The sequence below is a fragment of the Oryx dammah genome, unplaced genomic scaffold, assembly GCF_014754425.2.
Source record: "Oryx dammah isolate SB20612 unplaced genomic scaffold, SCBI_Odam_1.1 HiC_scaffold_3, whole genome shotgun sequence".
NCBI lineage: Eukaryota > Metazoa > Chordata > Mammalia > Artiodactyla > Bovidae > Oryx > Oryx dammah.
In genome coordinates this window covers 34,207,480-34,228,565 of record NW_024070187.1, presented here as the reverse complement: position 1 = coordinate 34,228,565, position 21,086 = coordinate 34,207,480, and the positions used below count along the sequence as shown (strand labels likewise).

The window sequence follows — 21,086 nt, the reverse complement described above, 5'->3', positions numbered from 1 at the left end:
GGGCACGACTGAGCGACTTCAGTTTCACTTTTCACTTTCATGCATTGGAGAAGGAAATGGCAACCCACTCCAGTGTTCTTGCCTGGAGAATCCCAGTGACGGCGGAGCCTGGTGGGCTGCCGTCTATGGGGTCGCACAAGAGTTGGGCATGACTGAAGCAACTTAGCAGCAGCAGCAGCAGCAGTAGCACATTGAGTCACATGAAACAGAATCAAACTACACTTAAAATGATGTGCTCCCTCATATATTGACATAAGGCATTTTGACATATTTTTGCAAAAGTTAGATTCTTGCACAGATGTTTCTATAGTAACAAATTATATGAATATTATCTGAAAAGCTTGTTTTCTTGAAACAAATTTTTAAAGCCAATAATCTGTTTGATTCCTTTTCAGACACTAGCAATAATTTTTACCCTTTACCCAATGTAGTTTTCCATTAAAATTTTAAGCATGAATTGTTACTTTTATTGTTTATTTTTTCATAATTACTTTGTTCAGGATTCTATACTGAATTTTATACCTATTTAAAGTGTTTTCACCTATTTTCATTCTTTTCCTGGTTTTCAGATCATGCTGCTTTCCTCTTTTAAAATCTATTGTTATTGTTGCTATTATTCACAATTAATAAATTCAGTTACACTTAAGTTTTATTTTACTTTGTCAATCTTTTTTTCTTTTTAAATTAATTAATTAATTTTACTTTACAATATTATATTGGTTTTACCATACATTGACTTGAATCCACCATGAGTGTACATGTGTTCCCGATCCTGAACTCCCCTCCCACCTCCCAACCCATCCCATCCCTCTGGGTCATCCCAGTGCAGCAGCCCAGAGCACCCTGCATCATGCATCAAACCTGGACTGGCAATTTGTTTCACATATGATATTTTACATGTTTCAATGCCATTCTTTCATATCATCCATTCCTTGCCCTCTCCCACAGAATCCAAAAGACTGTTCAATACATCTGTGTCTCTTTTGCTGTCTCACATACAGGGTTATCATTACCTTCTTTCTAAATTCCATATATATGCATTAGTATAGTGTATTGGTGTTTTTCTTTCTGGCTTACTTCACTCTGTATAATAGGCTCCAGTTTCATCCACCTCATTAGAACTGATTCAAATATATTCTTTTTAATGGCTGAGTGATATTCCATTGTGTATCTATACCACAGCTTTCTTATCCATTCATCTGCTGATGGACATCTAGGTTGCTTCCATGTCCTGGCTATTATAAAGAGTGCTGCAATGAACATTGGGGTACACGTGTCTCTTTCAATTCTGGTTTCCTTGGTGTGTATGCCCAGCAGTGGGATTGCTGGGTCATAAGGCAGTTCTATTTCCAGTTTTTTAAGGACTTTCCACACTGTTCTCCATAGTGGCTGTACTAGTTTGCATTCCTACCAACAATGAAAGAGGGTTCCCTTTTCCCCACACCCTCTCCAGCATTTATTGCTTGTAGACTTTTGGATAGCAGACTTTCTGACTGGCCTGAAACGGTACCTCATTGTGGTTTTGATAATGAGTGATGTTGAATATCTTTTCATGTGTTCATTACCCATCTGTATGTCTTCTTTGGAGAAATGTCTGTTTAGTTCTTTGGCCCACTTTTTGATTGGGTCTTTTATTTTTCTGGAATTGAGCTGCAGGAGTTGCTTGTAATTAATTCTTCATCCATTGCTTTGTTTGCTATTATTTTCTCCCATTCTGAAGGTTGTCTTTTCATCTAGCTTATAGTTTCCTTTGTTGTGCAGAAGCTTTTAATTTTAATTATGCCCCATTTGTTTATTTTTGCTTTTATTTCCATTATTCTGGGAAGTGGGTTATAGAGGATCCTGCTGTGGTTTATGTTGGAGAGTGTTTTGCCTATGTTTTCCTCTAGGAGTTTAATAGTTTCTGGTCTTACATTTAGATCTTTAGTTTAATCCATTTTGAGTTTACTTTTGTGTGTGGTGTTAGAAAGTGTTCTAGTTTCATTCTTTTACAAGTGGTTGACCAGTTTTCCCAGCACCACTTGGTAAAGAGACTGTATTTTCTCCATTGTATATTCTTGCCTCCTTTGTCAAAGATAAGGTGTCCATAGGTGTGTGGATTTATCTCTGGGCTTTCTATTTTGTTCCATTGATCTATATTTCTGTCTTTGTCCCAGTACCATACTGTCTTGATGACTGTGGCTTTGTAGTAGAGACTGAAGTCAGGCAGATTGATTCCTCCAGTTCCATTCTTCTTTCTCAAGATTGCTTTGGCTATTCAAGGTTTTTTTGTATTTCCATACAAATTGTGAAATTATTTGTTCTAGTTCTGTGAAAAATACCATTGGTAGCTTGATAGGGATTGCATTGAATCTATAGATTGCTTTGGATAGTATACTCATTTTCACTATATTGATTCTTCCAATCCATGAACGTGGTATGTTTCTCCATCTACTTGTGTCCTCTTTAATTTCTTTCATCAGTGTTTTATAGTTTTCTATATATAGGTCTTTTGTTTCTTTAGGCAGATATATTCCTAAGTATTTTATTCTTTTCATTGCAATGGTGAATGGAATTGTTTCCTTAATTTCTCTTTCTGTTTCTCATTGTTAGTGTATAGGAATGCAAGGGATTTCTGTGTGTTAATTTTATATCCTGCAACTTTACTATATTCATTGATTCAGTTCAGTTCAGTCGCTCAGTCGTGTCTGACTCTTTGCGACCCCATGAATCGCAGCACGCCAGGCCTCCCTGTCCATCACCATCTCCCGGAGTTCACTCAAACTCATGTCCATCAAGTCGGTGATGCCATCCAGCCATCTCATCCTCTGTTGTCCCCTTTTCCTCCTGCCCACAATCCCTCCCAGCATCACAGTCTTTTCCAAAGAGTCAACTCTTCGCATGAGGTGGCCAAAGTACTGGAGTTTCAGCTTTAGCATCAGTCTTTCCAAAGAACACCCAGGGCTGATCTCCTTCAGAATGGACTGGTTGGATCTCCTTGCATTCTAAGGGACTCTCAAGAGTCTTCTCCAACACCACAGTTCAAAAGCATCAATTCTTCGGCGCTCGGCTTTCTTCACAGTCCAACTCTCACATCCATACATGACCACTGGAAAAACCATAGCCTTGTCTAGTAATTTTCTGGTGGAGTCTTTAGGGTTTTCTATGTAGAGGATCATGTCATCTGCAAACAGCGAGAGTTTTACTTCTTCTTTTCCAATCTGGATTCCTTCTATTTCTTTTTCTGCTCTGATTGCTGTGGCCAAAACTTCCAAAACTATGTTGAATAGTAGTGGTGAGAGTGGGCATCCTTGTCTTGTTCCTAACTTTAGGGGAAATGCTTTCAATTTTTCACCATTGAGGATAATGTTTGCTGTGGGTTTATCATACATGGTTTTTATTATGTTGAGGTATATTCCTTCTATTCCTGCTTTCTGGAGGGTTTATATCATAAATGGATGTTGAATTTTGTCAAAGGCTTTCTCTGCATCTATTGAGAAAATAATATGGTTTTCATCTTTCAATTTGTTAATGTGGTGTACCACATTGATTGATTTGTGAAGAATCCTTGCATCCCTGGGATAAAGCCCACCTGGTCATGATGTATGATCTTTTCAATATGTTGTTGGATTCTGTTTGCTAGAATTTTGTTAAAGATTTTTGCATCTATGTTCATCAGTGATATTGGCCTGTAGTTTTCTTTTTTGGTGGCAGCTTTGTCAGGTTTTGGTATTAGGGTGATTGTGGCCTCATAGAATGAGTTTGGAAGTTTACCTTCCTCTGCAATTTTCTGGAAGAGTTTGAGTAGGATAGGTGTTAGCTCTTCTCAAAATTTTTGGTAGAATTCAGCTGTGAAGCCGTCTGGACCTGGGCTTTCATTTGCTGGAAGATTTCTGATTACAGTTTCAATTTCCATCCTTGTGATGAGTCTGTTAAGATTTTCTATTTTTTCCTAGTTCAGTTTTGGAAAGTTGTACTTTTCTAAGAATTTGTCCATTTCTTCCAAGTTGTCCTTTTTATTTGCATATAGTTGCAGATAATAGTTTCTTATGTTCCTTTGTATTTCTGTGTTGTCTGTTGTGATCTCTCCATTTTCATTTCTAATTTTGTTGATTTGATTTTTCTCCCTTTGTTTCTTGATGAGTCTGGTTAATGTTTTGTCAATTTTATTTATTCTCTCAAAGAACCAGCTTTTGGTTTTGAAGATTGCTTTAAAAAATAGGTTTTGTTTTTTTTTTTTTTTTTTGCAAGGTAATAGTAGCTTATAAAAATGAAAATTATTGGAGTAATGGGGACTTAAAAATAACAATAAAATAAAATAAAATAAATAAATTTTTTACTTTAAAAAATGATAATAGTAAAAATATATCTAAGACTTTCTCTGGAGCTGTTGCAGACAGTGTGGGGTCAGTTCATTTTCAGATAGTTCCTTGGTCCGGCTTGTACTTTTCACGGTCTATAGGCCCCTTCCTATGTAGTCAGTGCTAACTACAGGGTTTTAATCTATTGCACCTGTCACTTCCAAAGCGATTCCCTCTGTTTATTTTAGCTTCTTCTGTTTGCTAGTCTCTTCAGTGTCTATTTTCCACCCTGACACAAGGGGCGCAGTGGTGGTCACTTTTTTTTAGGCTCGCTTGTTCAGTCGTGCTTTGGGGAGGGAGGAACACTGCCAACAAATATCACTGGCATGTATTCACAGTGATTCAGCCACAATGGGTTTGCCCCCGCTCACAGCGTATGTGTTTTCCCAGTCTACACTGCTCAGACTCTAGGTTGCTCTGCTGGGAACTGTCTGATGTGGGCCCTGGTTTGCATGCACTTCCCAGGTCTAAGCAGCTCAGGTTCAGGTTCAGTTTCTTGGGTACTCCACAAAGGCGCAGACTTGGTTGGGCCTGCGTTTTGTGCCCATCCCAGGTCCGAGCATCTCAGGTGACCAGGTCCTTGGCACACATAGTTGCCCCCAGTTGAAGGCTGCAACTTATCCCCTCCCCCATCCCAGCCACTCTGTTTTGTGGGTGTACAACGGGCGCGCCTTCTCAGGTGTGCCGTGTGTCTCTTCGAGAAGCTGATCTCTAGCTGAGACCCTCCCGGCAGATGTTGACTGTCCAGAATCCCAAGAAGTCTTGGTTAGCAACAAAGTCTGCTTTCAGTTTGGTATAGGATGCCTCTCTGGGGCTGCAATTACCCCCTTCTGGCTCTGGCTTCCCCACCCCACCACCCCCACCTCATGGGCTGGTCTGCAGCCGGCTAGCTGTGCTCAGTCCTTTGTTCTGCTAGCGTGCCTGGTGGTGGTTAAGGCTCTTCCCTGGATTGCGGGATAGCTATCCCACAGTCTGGATTGCTATCTCAAGCTAGTTCCTTCAGATTGCCCTCAGGGCATTCAGGCCCAGTCCTTATCCTAAGCAATGCCGCCCACTCCTCCCTGTTCTTGTCCCCGCCCGGCTCCACCCCCACCCCCCCACCCCCTCCCACCTCCCCCTCCACCCACTGCTTACTAGTGGGGGATGTGAGCATCTGGGCTGTTGCACTGCTGAGAGTTGCTGTTAGGCACATAATCTGTGGGTTTAAATTATTTATTTATTTTTCCTCCTGGTTATTTTGCCCTCTGAGATTCCAAGACTCACCACAGACTTGCCAGAGAGAGTGTTTCCTGGTGTTTGGAAACTTCTCTCTTTTTTAAGCCTCCCTTCCCAGGACAAATCTCTGTCCCTACCTCTTTTGTCTCTCTTTTTATCTTTTATATTTTGTCCTACCTACTTTTGAAGACAATGGGCTGCTTTTCTGGGTGCCTGATGTCCTCTGCCAGCATTCAGAAGTTGTTCTGTGGCATTTGCTCGGTGCTCAAATGTTCTTTCAATGAATTTGTAGGGGAGAAAGTGGTCTCCTGGTCCTATTCCTCCATCTTAAGACCGCTGCCCCTACCTTGTCAATCTTGAAAAACATTTTAAAGCCAAAATTGTTAGGTTATAAATTTCAGAGAAGTCTGATTCCTAACCTTAATTACTTTATTGTGTTTCTTCTAGTTGTTGCCATGAGAATTAAAGATGATTTTAACTAACAGGAAATGACTAAATGATTCTATATAAAGTGCCATAAAAATATCTTTTCTATTCAGTGGTGCCTTACACTCAGCGAAGCTACCATATTCTGTTTTAAATGTCATAAACCTCATTGGCCAAATTTCATTTTCTATGTAGCATCTAGAATATACTCAATGAAGATTTGTTATATAAATGAGTGGTGTGTCAAATGCTAAGTAAAATTTAAAAAATAAAAATACTTTAAAACCTTTCTTGGTATAATTGTTCATGTTAGTAAATGCAAAAGCTAGACTGTTTCAGTATAATTTATCTTAACTGTAGCTATTTAATCTTTTCTAATAAACTTAGCTTTTCTTTAGTATTTTGGTGCTGTGTGTCACTGATTACTATTTCATACTTCACATGCTTTTTTTTTCTATTACATACAAGTTGATTTTCACTTACTTATAGTTTTTAGACCAAGTTTATTTCAGTGTCCAATAGGTTTAGAAATGTAAATTTTGTGCTCTAGAAATCCTAGACCCTAAAAGATCTATTAAAAACATTCATCTTTAGTATTTAGGATTTCTAAGGAAATATTTATCCATTCACAGCTTTGCCTTTGTACCACATTAATTATCAAGTATAAAGATGCTCAAGCAATACATCATTCCATTTGATATAATTGCTGTTTCACAATATGCTTTATGTAAGTCTCTCAAGCAACTTAATACTTTTTAAAACTTGCTTTAAAAATAGGGACATGTTGAGACTACATAGTTTTATTCGCTAATCATTTTCTTGAAGCCATTTTTCATAGTAGCCATAACTTGTTTCACAATACTCCATTGTGCAGACCTACAATTTAAAATACCTTGTAATATGTTGCCTGTATTTTACATTATAAATGCTGGCTACTTGTTGGATTTGAATGGACATATCTTCCATTTATATCTGTTTCATTGCCACATACTATAAATATGCCTCAAATATGTTTTAGTTTTTCCACTTTGTTTTTTTGTATGTAACTGGTTTGTCTGTTTTTACATTTTAAAAATATTTATTTCCTGTTTTAAATGATTCTGAATAGTTCAAGAGTTTTTTCCTCTTTTTCCTTTTTTTTAATGCTGCTTTTTAGATGTCCATAATTCTGGTTTGTGATCAATCTGTTCTTTCTAAAAGGGAGGTATTAGTATGTACTTTATTAATGGCAAGTTTCCTCTCCCCTTTTTGTTAAGCGTTAATGTAATTATATTGTAAATTAACTATACTTCAATAAAAAAATTAAAGAATTATCAAACTAAAAATAAAGAAATAAAATCACCTAAAAAAGAATTAACATCATGTTATGACAGGTCATCTATATCTTAAATTTCTCTCTTTGTTTGACTTAGTTTTGTGGTTCCCCAAACATCTCGTTATTTTTATTTCATTCGTATTTATGAACTACTGTTGAATTTTGATTATTACTTCTTATTGCTCCTCATTTGGGAACCTCATGAAATTTCTTTCTGCAGTCAACATATTAAGTTTTAGAAGCACAAAATACAAGCTCTGAAACCTAATTACAGTTGACCCTTTATCAACATAGGTTTGAATCTCCTGGGCCCACTTACATAAGCATAAGCAAACTTTTTTTCAGTAGTACTTACTACAGTGCCTCACAATCCACAGTTACTTGGTCTAATCTAAGGATGTGGAATTGTGGATTCAGAGATTTGTTGTGTAGTCACTCAGTCATGTCCAACTCCTTTGTGACTCCATGGATTGTAACACGCCAGGATTTTCCAGCCAAGAATACTGGAGTGAGTTGCCATTTCCTTTTCCAGGGGATCTTCCTAACCTAGGGATCAAACCCATGTTTCCTGCTTTGGCAGGCAGGTCCTTTACCACTGAGCCACCAGGGATTCAGAGGAACCTTGGATATAATGGATGGCCACTACAGATAATATGTGGAGTTTTGGCTGTGCAGAGGGCTGGTGCTCCAATCCCTGCTTTGTTCAAGGGTCAACTGTACTAGAAAGCTAATAAACAGTCACGAGCTAACATTAGGTACTAAGGCAGAAAGCCCCAAACCATTTATTTTCATATAAAACTAAGGCTAGAATCATTGCATACAAGGGTCTGTTAACTGAAGTCCATCGTATTTCCTTCATGTCTTTTTGTCCAAAGAAACTTAGTTCTACAGTTCTAGTGTGTACTACCTGCAACTAATTTTTTTACCCCTCAGACTTACCAATTAAGAAGTGATCACCTTGTAGGAATGCCAGTAATTTTTTTTAAATTTCATAAGCAATGTAGTCAAGAAATATTTTTACTTCATGTCATTAATGTTTAGTCACAAACTTTTATCTTTTTAGAGATATAAAGAGTTTACACAGTTAAAGTTGTATGTCGTTTATTGTTGTTTCTTATTTCTTTCGCCAGGCCTAAAGTCCAAAAGCATTAATGATCTGGTAAAAGAAATAGTAAGAGAACAATTTAAAATTTTTCAAATTGACATAGAAGAGACCGTAGCACAACTCTTCAAGACTGTATCAACCGTCTCCAAGGAACTTGAAAATGTCAGACAAATAATTCAACAAGTTAATGAATCTGTAATTTCAGTAGCAGTCCAGCAAAAGTCTGTTTTAATGCAAGAAAATAGGCCTACTTCAACTGATACACTGGACCTGAAAGATCACATTGTAAATATAAGACAAGAAATGACCTTTATGTGTGAGAGGCCTATTAAGGAATTAGAAGCAAAGCAGACTCATTTAGAAGATGCTCTAGAACAGGAGCGCTCCAGAAGAATTCTATATTATGACTCCCTCAACAAGACCCTTTCTAAAATGAAGCAAGTGCAAGAGCATCTTTTATCAACTGAACAAGCATCAAATCAGAAGACTGTTCCAGTTCCTGTATCAGTTAGCAATAACATCACTGAATACGTATCTACTCTACATCAGAATATAAAGAAGCAAGGTTTGATGTTGTTGCAGATATCTGATGATTTGCATGCCCAAGACAGCAAGATAAACAATCTCACCCTTGCTTTGGAGATGGAGAAAGAATCTGTCAGGGAGGAATGTGAAGACATGTTATCCAAGTACAGAGATGATTTTAAAGTTCAAATTAAGGACACAGAAGAGAATTTACAAGTTTTAAACCAAACATTGGTTGAGTTTCTCTTTCCAATGGACAATAAAATGGATAAAATGAATGAGCAACTAAATGATTTGACTTATGATATGGAGATTCTTCAACCTTTGCTCGAGCAGGGAGCATCCTTGAGAGAGACAATGACTTATGAACAACCAAAGGAAGTAGTAGCTACAAAGAAAAAAGTGGAAAGTCTGACTAGGGCTGTTAACAGTCTTAATGTACTTACCAAAGAACTTACAAGAAGATACAACTTACTTAGAAATGAAGTACAGAGTCGTGGGGATGCCTTAGAGAGACGTATTGATGAACATGCCTTAGAAATGGAAGATGGTATAAATAAGACAATAACTATTGTAAATGATGCCATTGATTTTATTCAAGACAACTATGTATTAAAAGAAACTTTAAATAGAATAAACTATAATCCAGACATCCATCATAAATGTACCCAAAATATGGACACTATATTGACATTTATTTCTCAGTTCCAAAATTTGAATGACTCTATTCAGATTTTGATCAATGACAGTCAGAGATATAACTTCGTTCTGCAAGTTGCCAAGGCCCTTGCATATATTCCTAAAGATGAAAAACTAAGGCCATCCAACTTTCAAAAGATTTCTCAAATGTTCAATGAAACCAGTTCCCAAGTGATAAAATTCCAGCAAAATATAAGTCATCTGGAGGAAAAAATACTCTCAGCCACAAAAATTTCCAAAAAATTTGAAACTCGATTGCAAGGCATTGAGTCTAAAGTGACCAAGATGCTCATACCTTACTATGTTTCACTAAAAAAAGACAGTGCAGCTACAAATGAGAGCAACCAGGCTCTACAACTGCAGGTCTTAAATTCCAGATTTAAAGCACTAGAAGCAAAATCCATCCATCTTTCTATTAATTTCTCTTTAATTAACAAGACTCTCTATGAAGTAGTAACAATATGTCATGATGCTTCTAGAAGTGTATCAGAACTAAATGCTACCATACCCAAGAGGATAAAAGATTCCCTACCAAATATACAACTTCTTCAGAAAAGTCTGACAGAATATGTGGAATCAGTAACTGAAATAAAAACTCAAATTGTCCTATCTAATTTAACTTGGTATATAAATCAATCATTGTCCAGTAGTCTTGCAAATATTGTCAAGTTACAGAAGCAGACAAAAACATCACTGAAGAAACCAAATACTCTTAAAACAACAGTGAACCTCACAACTGTCCAGATAGGCCGGGCCCAAAGAAACACAGACAACATTCTACTTCCTGGTAAGCTATTATCAAAAAATAACTTTTAATCATTTTCCTATTTAAGTCTATTTAGTAGATATGTGTTGTTTAGCAAGATCATAAGCTTTGGCACTTAACTGAGCTTGGACAAATAGTTAAGTAATTCAAAGATCTCTGATATATTATTTGAATCTTATTTCATCCTGTGTAAAGCAGTTATCAATACAAAACAAATGCTTCTAGAGTAAATACTTGTTCTATATGTCTTAACTTTTTTTCTGACAAGCCCCCTAGAAAACAATCAAGCTTGCCCTTGTATAACATTTTCTTTGCATATGTAATTAAAGGAATTTATTATTAGACAACAAGCTCCTTGGTGAATAAGACTAGATTGTGTCCTGTTCGTTTTGGTGTTACCTGGCAAAATGTTTGGTGTGCCATAGGAACTCAGAGTATCTCTGTTGAATGACTGGCCCAGTGAATGTACAGTGAGCAGGAATTCAGTTTGGGCTGATGATAGAAGGCCTTGAATGACAAGCTAAGTATCTTAATCCCTTTGGGCTATTTAACAAAATTCCGCAGACTGGGTAGATTATAAACAACAGAAATTTACTTCTCAACATTGTAAAGGCTGGGGAAACTAAAATTAAGGTGCCAGCATAGTAACAGTCTAGCGTCTGTCTACAATGAGGGAGATCCGGGTTCGATCCCTGGGTCAGGAAGATCCCCTGGAGAAGGAAATGGCAATCCACTCCAGTACTATTGCCTGGAAAATCCCATGGACAGAGAAGCCTGGTAGGCTACAGTCCATGGGGTTGCAAAGAGTTGGACACGACTGAGTGACTTCACTTCACTTCATAGTAACAGTCTGGTGAGGGCCCTTTTCCTGGTTCACTTGGTTCTGGTAACCACTAGCTGTATCCTCACATAGCAGAAGGGGTGAGGGAGCCTGTGAGGTCTTTGATAAGAACACTAATCCCATTCATGAGGGCACAACCCTCATCTCCAAAGCACCTCCAAAGGTCCCACCTCCTAATATCATCAACAGTGGGGGTTAGTATTTCAACCTACAAATTTTGGGAGATACATTTCAGGCAGGTAGATATGATTTTGTAAAGAGTGGTCTTTGGAAATTTTGGGCAAAGGGTTGGGGTATGGTGAGAACTGTCTCAGGAGCATGAAGCCAGTAGTTGTGTGTAGCATGAAACTAGAGTACAAGTTAGGACATTATTGGCAAAATCGTAAGAACCAGATCTTGGGAACAGGTAGCTGAATCAGAGGAGATGGGTATGAATAATGTAAAAGTAATATTAGCAGAAATGAAAAGATACTGGGAAAATTAATGGTCTAAGGAACAACAACACATGATTCCAGTCCTAGTTGTTTCAGTATGTCTGTGTAGCCTTGAGTAAGTTCACCTCTCTGAATCCCAGATTATTCCATTCATGTGATGGAATTGCAATAAGTATTTTGCTGAGCTCATTAGCAGAAATATCCAGTCCCAGACTGTATCAGTCACAGACTGTATCATTTAAAAAAAAAAAAAAATATATATATATATATATGTGAGCCATTCACAGCCTGAATGCATGGCACTTGGAAAGGGGAGAAAAGTAGAATATTCTGTGGTTTTGCACTTGGGAAATGAGAGGGTAGAAGTACCATTGACAAATATTGTAAACACCAGAGGGGAAGCATACATTTGAGAGGAAAGAGGAATTTATTGTAGTGCATATAAACTACTTAATAGTCTCTCTGTATGAAAGAAGTGTTTTATTGAGATGTTTGGCATATGAGTAACATTAAATAATCTTTTCACAATGAAAAGAATACTATTCCTAAAAGAAATGGCAGTGTACCTCTCATACAAGTCTGCTGTTAAATTATACATTAATTTGGATGAATTTTGTACTTTACTGTTTTATAATTACAAAAGGGTAATCATTATCCTAGAATAATATGACCCTTCATGTTTTATCTCTGAATGTTCTGATAATATTAAAAATCACAGAATAATACAAAGTTGAGATATCTCTTCACTATTTAAACTATTGTGTTTATTTATGTATGACTCCTTTCAAATTAATCTGACTCAGGAGAACTAATCCCACCCTATGGGATCACAGAACAATTATTTAGGCTTTACATATTTCCAAGAAAAGGCAGTGTTTCAATACAAGATGTTCTTATAATAATAATTTTAGGAAAAATAAGTTGTTCTTCCTCCATATTATTTTAATCCTTGGTCTTTCCTCTGTGGACACTGCAAATGAGTTTGTTAAGCTCCATAGGATGTGTGACCATACACCAGGTAAGCCATGTCTTTTCCCCCCTTAAATCAAAAAAATACCTGTATCAAAACAGCAACTATACATTTAAATACCTTCAAAATTAAGAGATTCAATAGAAAACAAAAAATTAACAAAGTTTCATATTCTTTCATTATAAAGAATGCATGCTAGGAGCTTATAAAAATTGCATTGAGTATTTATATACCAGTATATTAATGGGCTAACAATTAACTTAGTATTGATTCTTTTTTTTTACTGATGCTTTGATATAATTACTTCTGGTTTCTTTATTTATTGTAAGTAGAATTTTTATAGACCTAAAGTTAATAATTAATTAAAAATTCTTTATTATATCTTTGTAAATATAACCCATAATGATGTCAGGGCAATGGAGATTTATGGGCCTAATTTCATATGTGGTGTAGATATTCACTTTATGCAGGAATAGCAACGTAATATGCGGGGCCCTTTCAAGTGGATGCATAGATACTCATGTTCATTAAGCCAGGTCTGCTTCTATGAGCCATGAAACTAGTGGCATTCATTGGACAGCTGAGCAGGTAAAATATATGTAAGGTAATAAAATCAGTGGATTCAGGCTAAATTCTCCTATAAGAATAAACCAATTGCAAAATGTACTACTTGCTTTGATACCAGCTGTGAGGCACACTGAAACACTACTTAAATTTGGCTGTTTCCTTTGACCTTTGCTATGATATGGTAAATATAGTTCAGCCACATTATTCCCTTCAGTTCACTTCAGTTGCTCAGTCGTGTCTGACTCTTTGTGACCCCATGAATTGCAGCACGCCAGGCCTCCCTGTCCATCACCATCTCCCGGAGTTCACCCAGACTCACATCCATCAAGTCAGTGATGCCATCCAGCCATCTCATCCTCTGTCGTCCCCTTATCCTCCTGCCTGCCATCTCTCCCAGCATCATAATCTTTTCCAAGGAGTCAACTCTTCGCATGAGGTGGCCAAAGTACTGGAGTTTCAGCTTTAGCATCATTCCTTCCAAAGAAATCCCACGGCTGATCTCCTTCAGAATAGACTGGTTGGATCTCCTTGCAGTCCAAGGGACTCTCAAGAGTCTTCTCCAACACCACAGTTCAAAAGCATCAATTCTTCAGTGCTCAGCCTTCTTCACAGTCCAACTCTCACATCCATACATGACTACTGGAAAAATATTAGCCTTGACTAGACGGACCTTAGTCAGCAAAGTAATGTCTCTGCTTTTCAATATGCTATCTAGGTTGGTCATAACTTTTCTTCCAAGGAGTAAGTGTATTTTAATTTCATGGCTGCAATCACCATCTGCAGTGATTTTGGAGCTGCCAAAAATAAAGTCTGACACTGTTTCCCCATCTATTTCCCATGAAGTGATGGGACCAGATGCCATGATCTTCGTTTTCTGAATGTTGAGCTTTAAGCCAACTTTTTCACTCTCCTCTTTCACTTTCATCAAGAGGCTTTATTGTTCCTCTTCACTCTCTGCCATCAGGGTGATGTCATCTGCATATCTGAAGTTATGGATATTTCTCCCGGCAATCTTGATTCCAGCTTGTGCTTCTTCCAATCCAACATTTCTCATGATGTACTCTGCATATAAGTTAAATAAGCAGGGTAACAATATACAGCCTTAATGTACTCCTTTCCCTATTTGGAAACAGTCTGTTGTTCCATGTCCAGTTCTAACTGTTGCTTCCTGACCTGCATACAGATTTCTCAAGAGGCAGGTCAGGTGGTTTAGTATTCCCATCTCTCAGAATTTTCCACAGTTTATTGTGATCCACACAGTCAAAGGCTTTGGCATAGTCAATAAAGAAGAAATAGATGTTTTTCTGGAACTCTCTTGCTTTTTCCATGATCCAATGGATGTTGGAAATTTGATCTCTGGTTCCTCTGCCTTTTCTAAAACCAGCTTGAACATCAGGGAGTTCATGGTTCATGTATTGCTGAAGCCTGGCTTGGAGAAGTTTGAGCATTATTTTACTAGCATGTGAGATGAGTGCAATTGTGCTGTAGTTCGAGCATGCTTTGGCATTGCCTTTCTTTGGGTTGGAATGAAAACTGACCTTTTCCAGTCCTGTGGCCCCTGCTGAGTTTTCCAAATTTGCTGGCATATTGAGTGCAGCACTTTCACAGCATCATCTTTCAGGATTTGAAATAGCTCAACTGGAATTCCATCACCTCCACTAGCTTTGTTCGTAGTGATGCTTTCTAAGGCCCACTTGACTTCACATTCCAAGATGTCTGGCTCTAGATGAGTGATCTCACCGTCGTGATTATCAGGGTCGTGAAGCTGTTTTTTGTACAGTTCTTCTGTGTATTCTTGCCACCTCTTCTTAATATCTTCTGCTTCTGTTAGGTCTATACCATTTCTGTCCTCTATCGAGCCCATCTTTGCATGAAATGTTCCCTTGGTATCTCTAATTTTCCTTACCTAATGCCAGAAGGTAATTTATCATCAGTTTAAAACTTTCACAATATTATTCAGATAATAACACTCCTTGTCCAAGGTAACAAGCAGCAGCTGCGCTTTCCTGGAGCAGCTGTGAAGAGATACCCCATGTCCAAGGTAAGAGAAACCCAAGTAAGATGGTAGGTGTTACAAGAGGGCATCAGAGGGCAGACACACTGAAACCATAATCACAGAAAACTAGCCAATCTGATCACACGGACCATAGCCTTTTCTAACTCAATGAAACTAAGCCATGCCATGTGGGGCCACCCAAGATGGACTGGTGATGGTGAAGAGGTCTGACAGAATGAGGTCCACTGGAGAAGGGAATGACAAACCACTTCAGTATTCTTGCCTTGAGAACCCCATGAACAGTATGGAAAAGCTAGGATACTGAAAGGGGAACTCCCCGGGTCGGTATGTGCCCAATATGCTACTGGAGATCAGTGGAGAAATAACTCCAGAAAGAATGACAGGATGAAGCCAAAGCAAAAACAATACTCAGCTGTGGATGCGACTGGTGATAGAAGCAAGGTCTGATGCTGTAAAGAGCAACATTGCATAGGAACCTGGAATGTCAGGTCCATGAATCAAAGCAAATTGGAAGTGGTCAAACAGGAGATGGCAAGAATGAACGTCTTCATTCTAGGAATCAGCGAACCAAAATGGACTGGAATGGGTGAATTTAACTCAGATGACCATTATATCTATTATACCATTATATTCTTGTGGGCAGGAATCCCTCAGAAGAAATGGGGTAGCCATCATGGTCAACAAAAGAGTCTGAAATGCAGTACTTAGATGCAATCTTCAAAACGACAGAATGATCTCTGTTCATTTCCAAGGCAAACCATTCAATATCATGGTGATCCAAGCATATGCCCCAACCAGTAATGCTGAAGAAGCTGAAGCTGAACGGTTCTATGCAGACCTACAACACCGTTTACAACTAACACCCCAAAAAGATGTCCTTTTCATTACAGGGACTGGAATGCAAAAGTAGGAAGTCAAGTAACACCTGGAGTAACAGGTAAATGTGGCCTTGGAGTACAGAATGAAGCAGGGCAAAGGCTAATAGAGTTTTGCCAAGAGAATGCACTGGTCATAGCAAAGACCCTCTTCCAACAACACAAGAGAAGACTCTACACATGGACATCACCAGATGGTCAACACCGAAATCAGACTGATTATATTCTTTGAAGCCAAAGATGGAAAAGCTCTATACAGTCAGCAAAAACAAAACCAGAAGCTGACTGTGGCTCAGATCATGAACTCCTTATTGACAAATTCAGCCTTAAATTGAAGAAAGTAGGGAAAACCACTAGACCATTCAGGTCTGACCTAATTCAAATCCCTTATGATTATACAGTGGAAGTGAGAAATAGATTTAAGGGACTAGATCTGATAGACAGAGTGCCTGATGAACTATGGATGACATTGTACAGGAGACAGGGATCAAGACCATCCCCATGAAAAAGAAATGCAAAAAAGCAAAATGGCTGTATGAGGAGGGCTTACAAATAGCTGTGAAAAGAAGAGAAGTGAAAAGCAAAGGAGAAAAGGAAAGATATAAGCATCTGAATGCAGAGTTCCAAAGAATAGCAAGGAGAGATAAGAAAGCCTTCCTCAGCGATCAATGCAAAGAAATAGAGGAAAACAACAGAATGGGAAAGACTAGAGATCTCTTCAAGAAAATTAGAGATACCAAGGGAAAATTTCATGCAAAGATGGGCTGGATAGAGGACAGAAATGGTATAGACCTAACAGAAGCAGAAGATATTAAGAAGAGGTGGCAAGAATACACAGAAGAACTGTACAAAAAACAGCTTCACGACCCTGATAATCACGATGGTGTGATCACTCACCTAGAGCCAGACATCTTGGAATGTGAAGTCAAGTGGGCCTTAGAAAGCATCACTACGAACAAAGCTAGTGGAGGTGATGGAATTCCAGTTGAGCTATTTCAAATCCTGAAAGATGATGCTGTGAAAGTGCTGCACTCAATATGCCAGCAAATTTGGAAAACTCAGCAGGGGCCACAGGACTGGAAAAGGTCAGTTTTCATTCCAACCCAAAGAAAGGCAATGCCAAAGCATGCTCGAACTACAGCACAATTGCACTCATCTCACACGCTAGTAAAGTAATGCTCAAAATTCTCCAAGTCAGGCTTCAACAGTACGTGAACCATGAATTTCCAGAAGTTCAATCTGGTTTTAGAAAAGACAGAGAAACCAGAGATCAAATTGCCAACATCTGCTGGATCATGGAAAAAGCAAGAGAGTTCCAGAAAAACACCTATTTCTTCTTTATTGACTATGCCAAAGCCTTTGACTGTGTGGATCACAATAAACTGTGGAAAATTTTGAGAGAGATGAGAATACCAGACCACCTGACCTGTCTCTTAAGAAACCTATATGCAGGTCAGGAAGCAACAGAACTGGACATGGAACAACAGACTGGTTCCAAATAGGAAAAGGAGTACGTTAAGGCTGTATATTGTCACCCTGCTTATTTAACTTCTATGCAGAGTACATCATGAGAAATGCTGGGATGCAAGAAGCACAAGCTGGGATCAAGATTGCCGGGAGAAATATCAATAACCTCAGATATGCAGATGACACCACCCTTATGGTAGAAAGTGAAGAGGAACTAAAAGCCTCTTGATGAAAGTGAAAGAGGAGAGTGAAAAGTTTGGCTTAAAGCTCAACATTCGGAAAACTAAGATCATGGCATCTGGTCCCATCACTTCATGGGAAATAGATGGGGAAACAGTGGGAACAGTATCAGACTTTATTTTTGGGGACCCCAAAATCACTGCAGATGGTGATTGCAGCCATGAAATTTAAAGACACTCCTTGGGAGGAAAGTTATGACCAACCTAGATAGCATATTGAAAAGCAGAGATATTGCTTTGTCCGCAAAGTTCCGTCTAGTCAAGGCTATGGTTTTTCCAGTGGTCATGTATGGGTATGAGAGTTGGACTTGAAGAAAGCTGAGTGCCGAAGAATTGATGCTTTTCAGCTGTGGTGTTGGCGGAGATCTTTGAGCGTCCCTTGGACTGCAAGGAGATCCAACCAGTCCATCCTAAAGGAGATCAGTCCTGAGTGTTCTTTGGAAGGACTGTTGCTGAAACTTCAATACTTTGGCCACCTCATTGAAGAGTTGATTCATTGGAAAATACCCTGATGCTGGGAGGGATTGGGGGCAGGAGTAGAATGGGACGACAGAGGATGAGATGGCTGGATGGCATCACTGACTCAATGGACATGAGTGTGAGTGAACTCCGGGAGATGGTGATGGACAAGGAGGCCTGGCGTGCTGCAATTCATGGGGTCGCAAGTAGTCAGACACGACTGAGCGACTGAACTGAACTGAACTGAACTGAACCACTGTCATTTGCAGAATAAATACAATTTGCAGAAATAAAATCCACATAAACATAGTTTTTTAAATTTAATTTTTTTAATGAAACATAGTTGATTTATATTTTTAGTTTCATGTGTACAACACAGCATTCACTTAGACACACATATATTCTTCTTTAGATTCTTTTTTAGATTATACATATTCTTCTTTAGACTCTTTCGCCTCATGGTTATTATAAAATATGGAACATAGTTCCCTGTGCTATACAGTAGGTCCTTGCCGTTTATCTATTTTATATATAGTAGTGTATATATATTAATCACAACCTCATTTAGCCCTCCTCCCCTTCCCTTTTCCCCTTTAGTAACCATAAATGTTTTCTATGTCTGTGAGTCTCTGTTTAATCTTAATAACTGATAACCTCCTTTGAAGCCTAGTAATAGGAATACTATGATGATATAATATTGAATACTATTTAATAACACTTACTACATCCCAGGCTCTTTTCAAACTATTCTACATATGTTCCTTCAGTTGATATTTATGAGGTAGCTATCATTATTCTTATTTTGAAGATAAGTAAACTAACCCTCTGCCTAAGGTCATGCCTGTAAGTGAGACAGCCTGACTCCTGGTCTGTTGGACACAGGGCTCAGCTGAGCCACGGTACTCAGGTAAACTCTGAAGTGTGTTCACCTGCCTTTCTCTTCCTTCTGCTTGTGTTTGAAGCATCATACCTACTTCAGAGTCTGGCCATATCTGAATAATCCATGTGACCAGAGTTGATACTCCCAGGGAGTTTGCTTTCTTGAGAATCCAAATACTGCCACTTTTTTCTGCTTCTCATCAGAGAGAAGTAAGTGGCTGTTTTTCAGTGTAGCTTTTCCATGATAATGGCCAGTGGGCAGTTGTAATTGAAAGTTACCATTTGTTTTTCACAAGATCTTCCTGGGCCTGATGCAATAGCAGGTAAAATTCAGAGTCCTCTTCCCCTCACTTCCTTCTGAGCCATTTCCACATTCAGTTATGCTGACTATGATTCCTCCTAGGCCAATACTGATAAACTGTTCTGTTTGAATCCCTAAATATTTGATTTGTTTCTAAACAATAGTCCAATAGACATCAAGAGGATTTTATTTCCACTTTGAAGATTTGTTTGTACAATTGGCAGACTTGTCCCTACAGAAAGAGTTTGGCTGCTTGCCTTCCAAGAGAAGCTGAATCCTGTGGTAACAAGGTCAGCAGCATGGCTGAGGCTGTGTCTTCTGCTCGTGAGACCACTGGCTTTCTACTTGAACTATTTCCCCTGTATTTACCAAGTATATTTAACTCTCCTTAATAAACCTCTCGTTCATCACGATCACTTTAGTTACTCTTTTTAAGAAAGATTTTGTAAAAGGTTTGGTAGTGTATGATATACAACTTTTAAAATGATCATTGCTGTGAATATAAGCAGTTTAAAAGAGAAAAATAAGAAACTTGTGAACATTTAACTGTTATATCATTTTAAAATCATTTATAAATTTTGTGACACAGCATAGAGGCAATTGTGGATGACTAAGAAGCAATGAATTGCCTAACAAGACTTATTTGTAATAAGTCTTTTTTCCTAAAACATACTTTCCTCATTTATAAAATTAGAATAACATATCTACCTTACAAAGTTTATTTTAAGGATCAAAGAAATCAACTTGAACACAGTGTATTATTAACATAGTTATGACTATATGATAAAATATTCTCAGCTACATTCAATGTTTATATTTTATTTTCTTTAATATTTTCACTTAATATTTGATATGTAATTATTTCCATGTATTAACATAATTTAAATGCTCATGGTATTCCATTGTTCTACTTTTAATTTATAAGTCTCAGTGTGTTTTAAACTCAACATGTTTATAAATGAGCTTAAGCTTATCACATAACAATAAGTCAAAAAGAACAAGATTAAAAATGTAAAGGCTTTAATGTATAAAAATGCTTGTGCATTACAAGCACAAAAGAGATCTGCAGAAGTTTTAGAGTTTTCTCCATGGTATTTCGGCTCTTGATATGCTTTTCCATGTTATAAAAAATAATCATTCTCACATATGCCTCAGGATAAGTTGACTTCTATACAAAATAGTGACTATAAGCTAATTAAAGTTTGAAGGATTGCTGCTTGAATTTAGTTTACAGTGTGTTTCATAAGGTATCCAAAATGTCACACAAGTTTGCCGATATGCTGGAAGCACTCATGGTACCCAGAAAATAGCTACACACACAGCTAAGGTTTATTATAGTGAAATTATGCATGATATAATCAGCAAGGGAAAAGGACCCAGGCAGAATCTAGAGAAATCCAGGCATAGGCTTTCTTAGGCTCTCTCCCTTCTATAAGAGGGTCACACTTCTGTGTAGGATCTTTTTTTTTTTTCCCAGTCACCAAAACATGCAGTAACATGCAATTTTTCTGCCCAGAGAAGTCCACCAGATATCCAACTCCTAAGGTTTTTACTGGGGCTTGTCTTAGTCAGCTCACACTGCTATACCGCTATGACAAGTACCATAGGTAAGGTGGCTTATAATCAATAGAACTTTACCTCTCACA

The 21,086-nt window shown here is 38.0% G+C and overlaps 1 protein-coding gene across 2 annotated transcripts in view; it reads left to right on the top strand.

Moving 5' to 3' along the window:
• MMRN1 (multimerin 1) overlaps positions 1-21,086 on the top strand; it is a 106,533-nt gene that overhangs the window by 72,601 nt on the left and 12,846 nt on the right. For both annotated transcript variants that reach the window (XM_040237851.1, XM_040237852.1), the window contains exon 7: positions 8,427-10,412. In XM_040237851.1, coding sequence (XP_040093785.1) covers positions 8,427-10,412 — 1,986 coding nt within the window. The remainder of the gene's footprint in view (positions 1-8,426; positions 10,413-21,086) is intronic.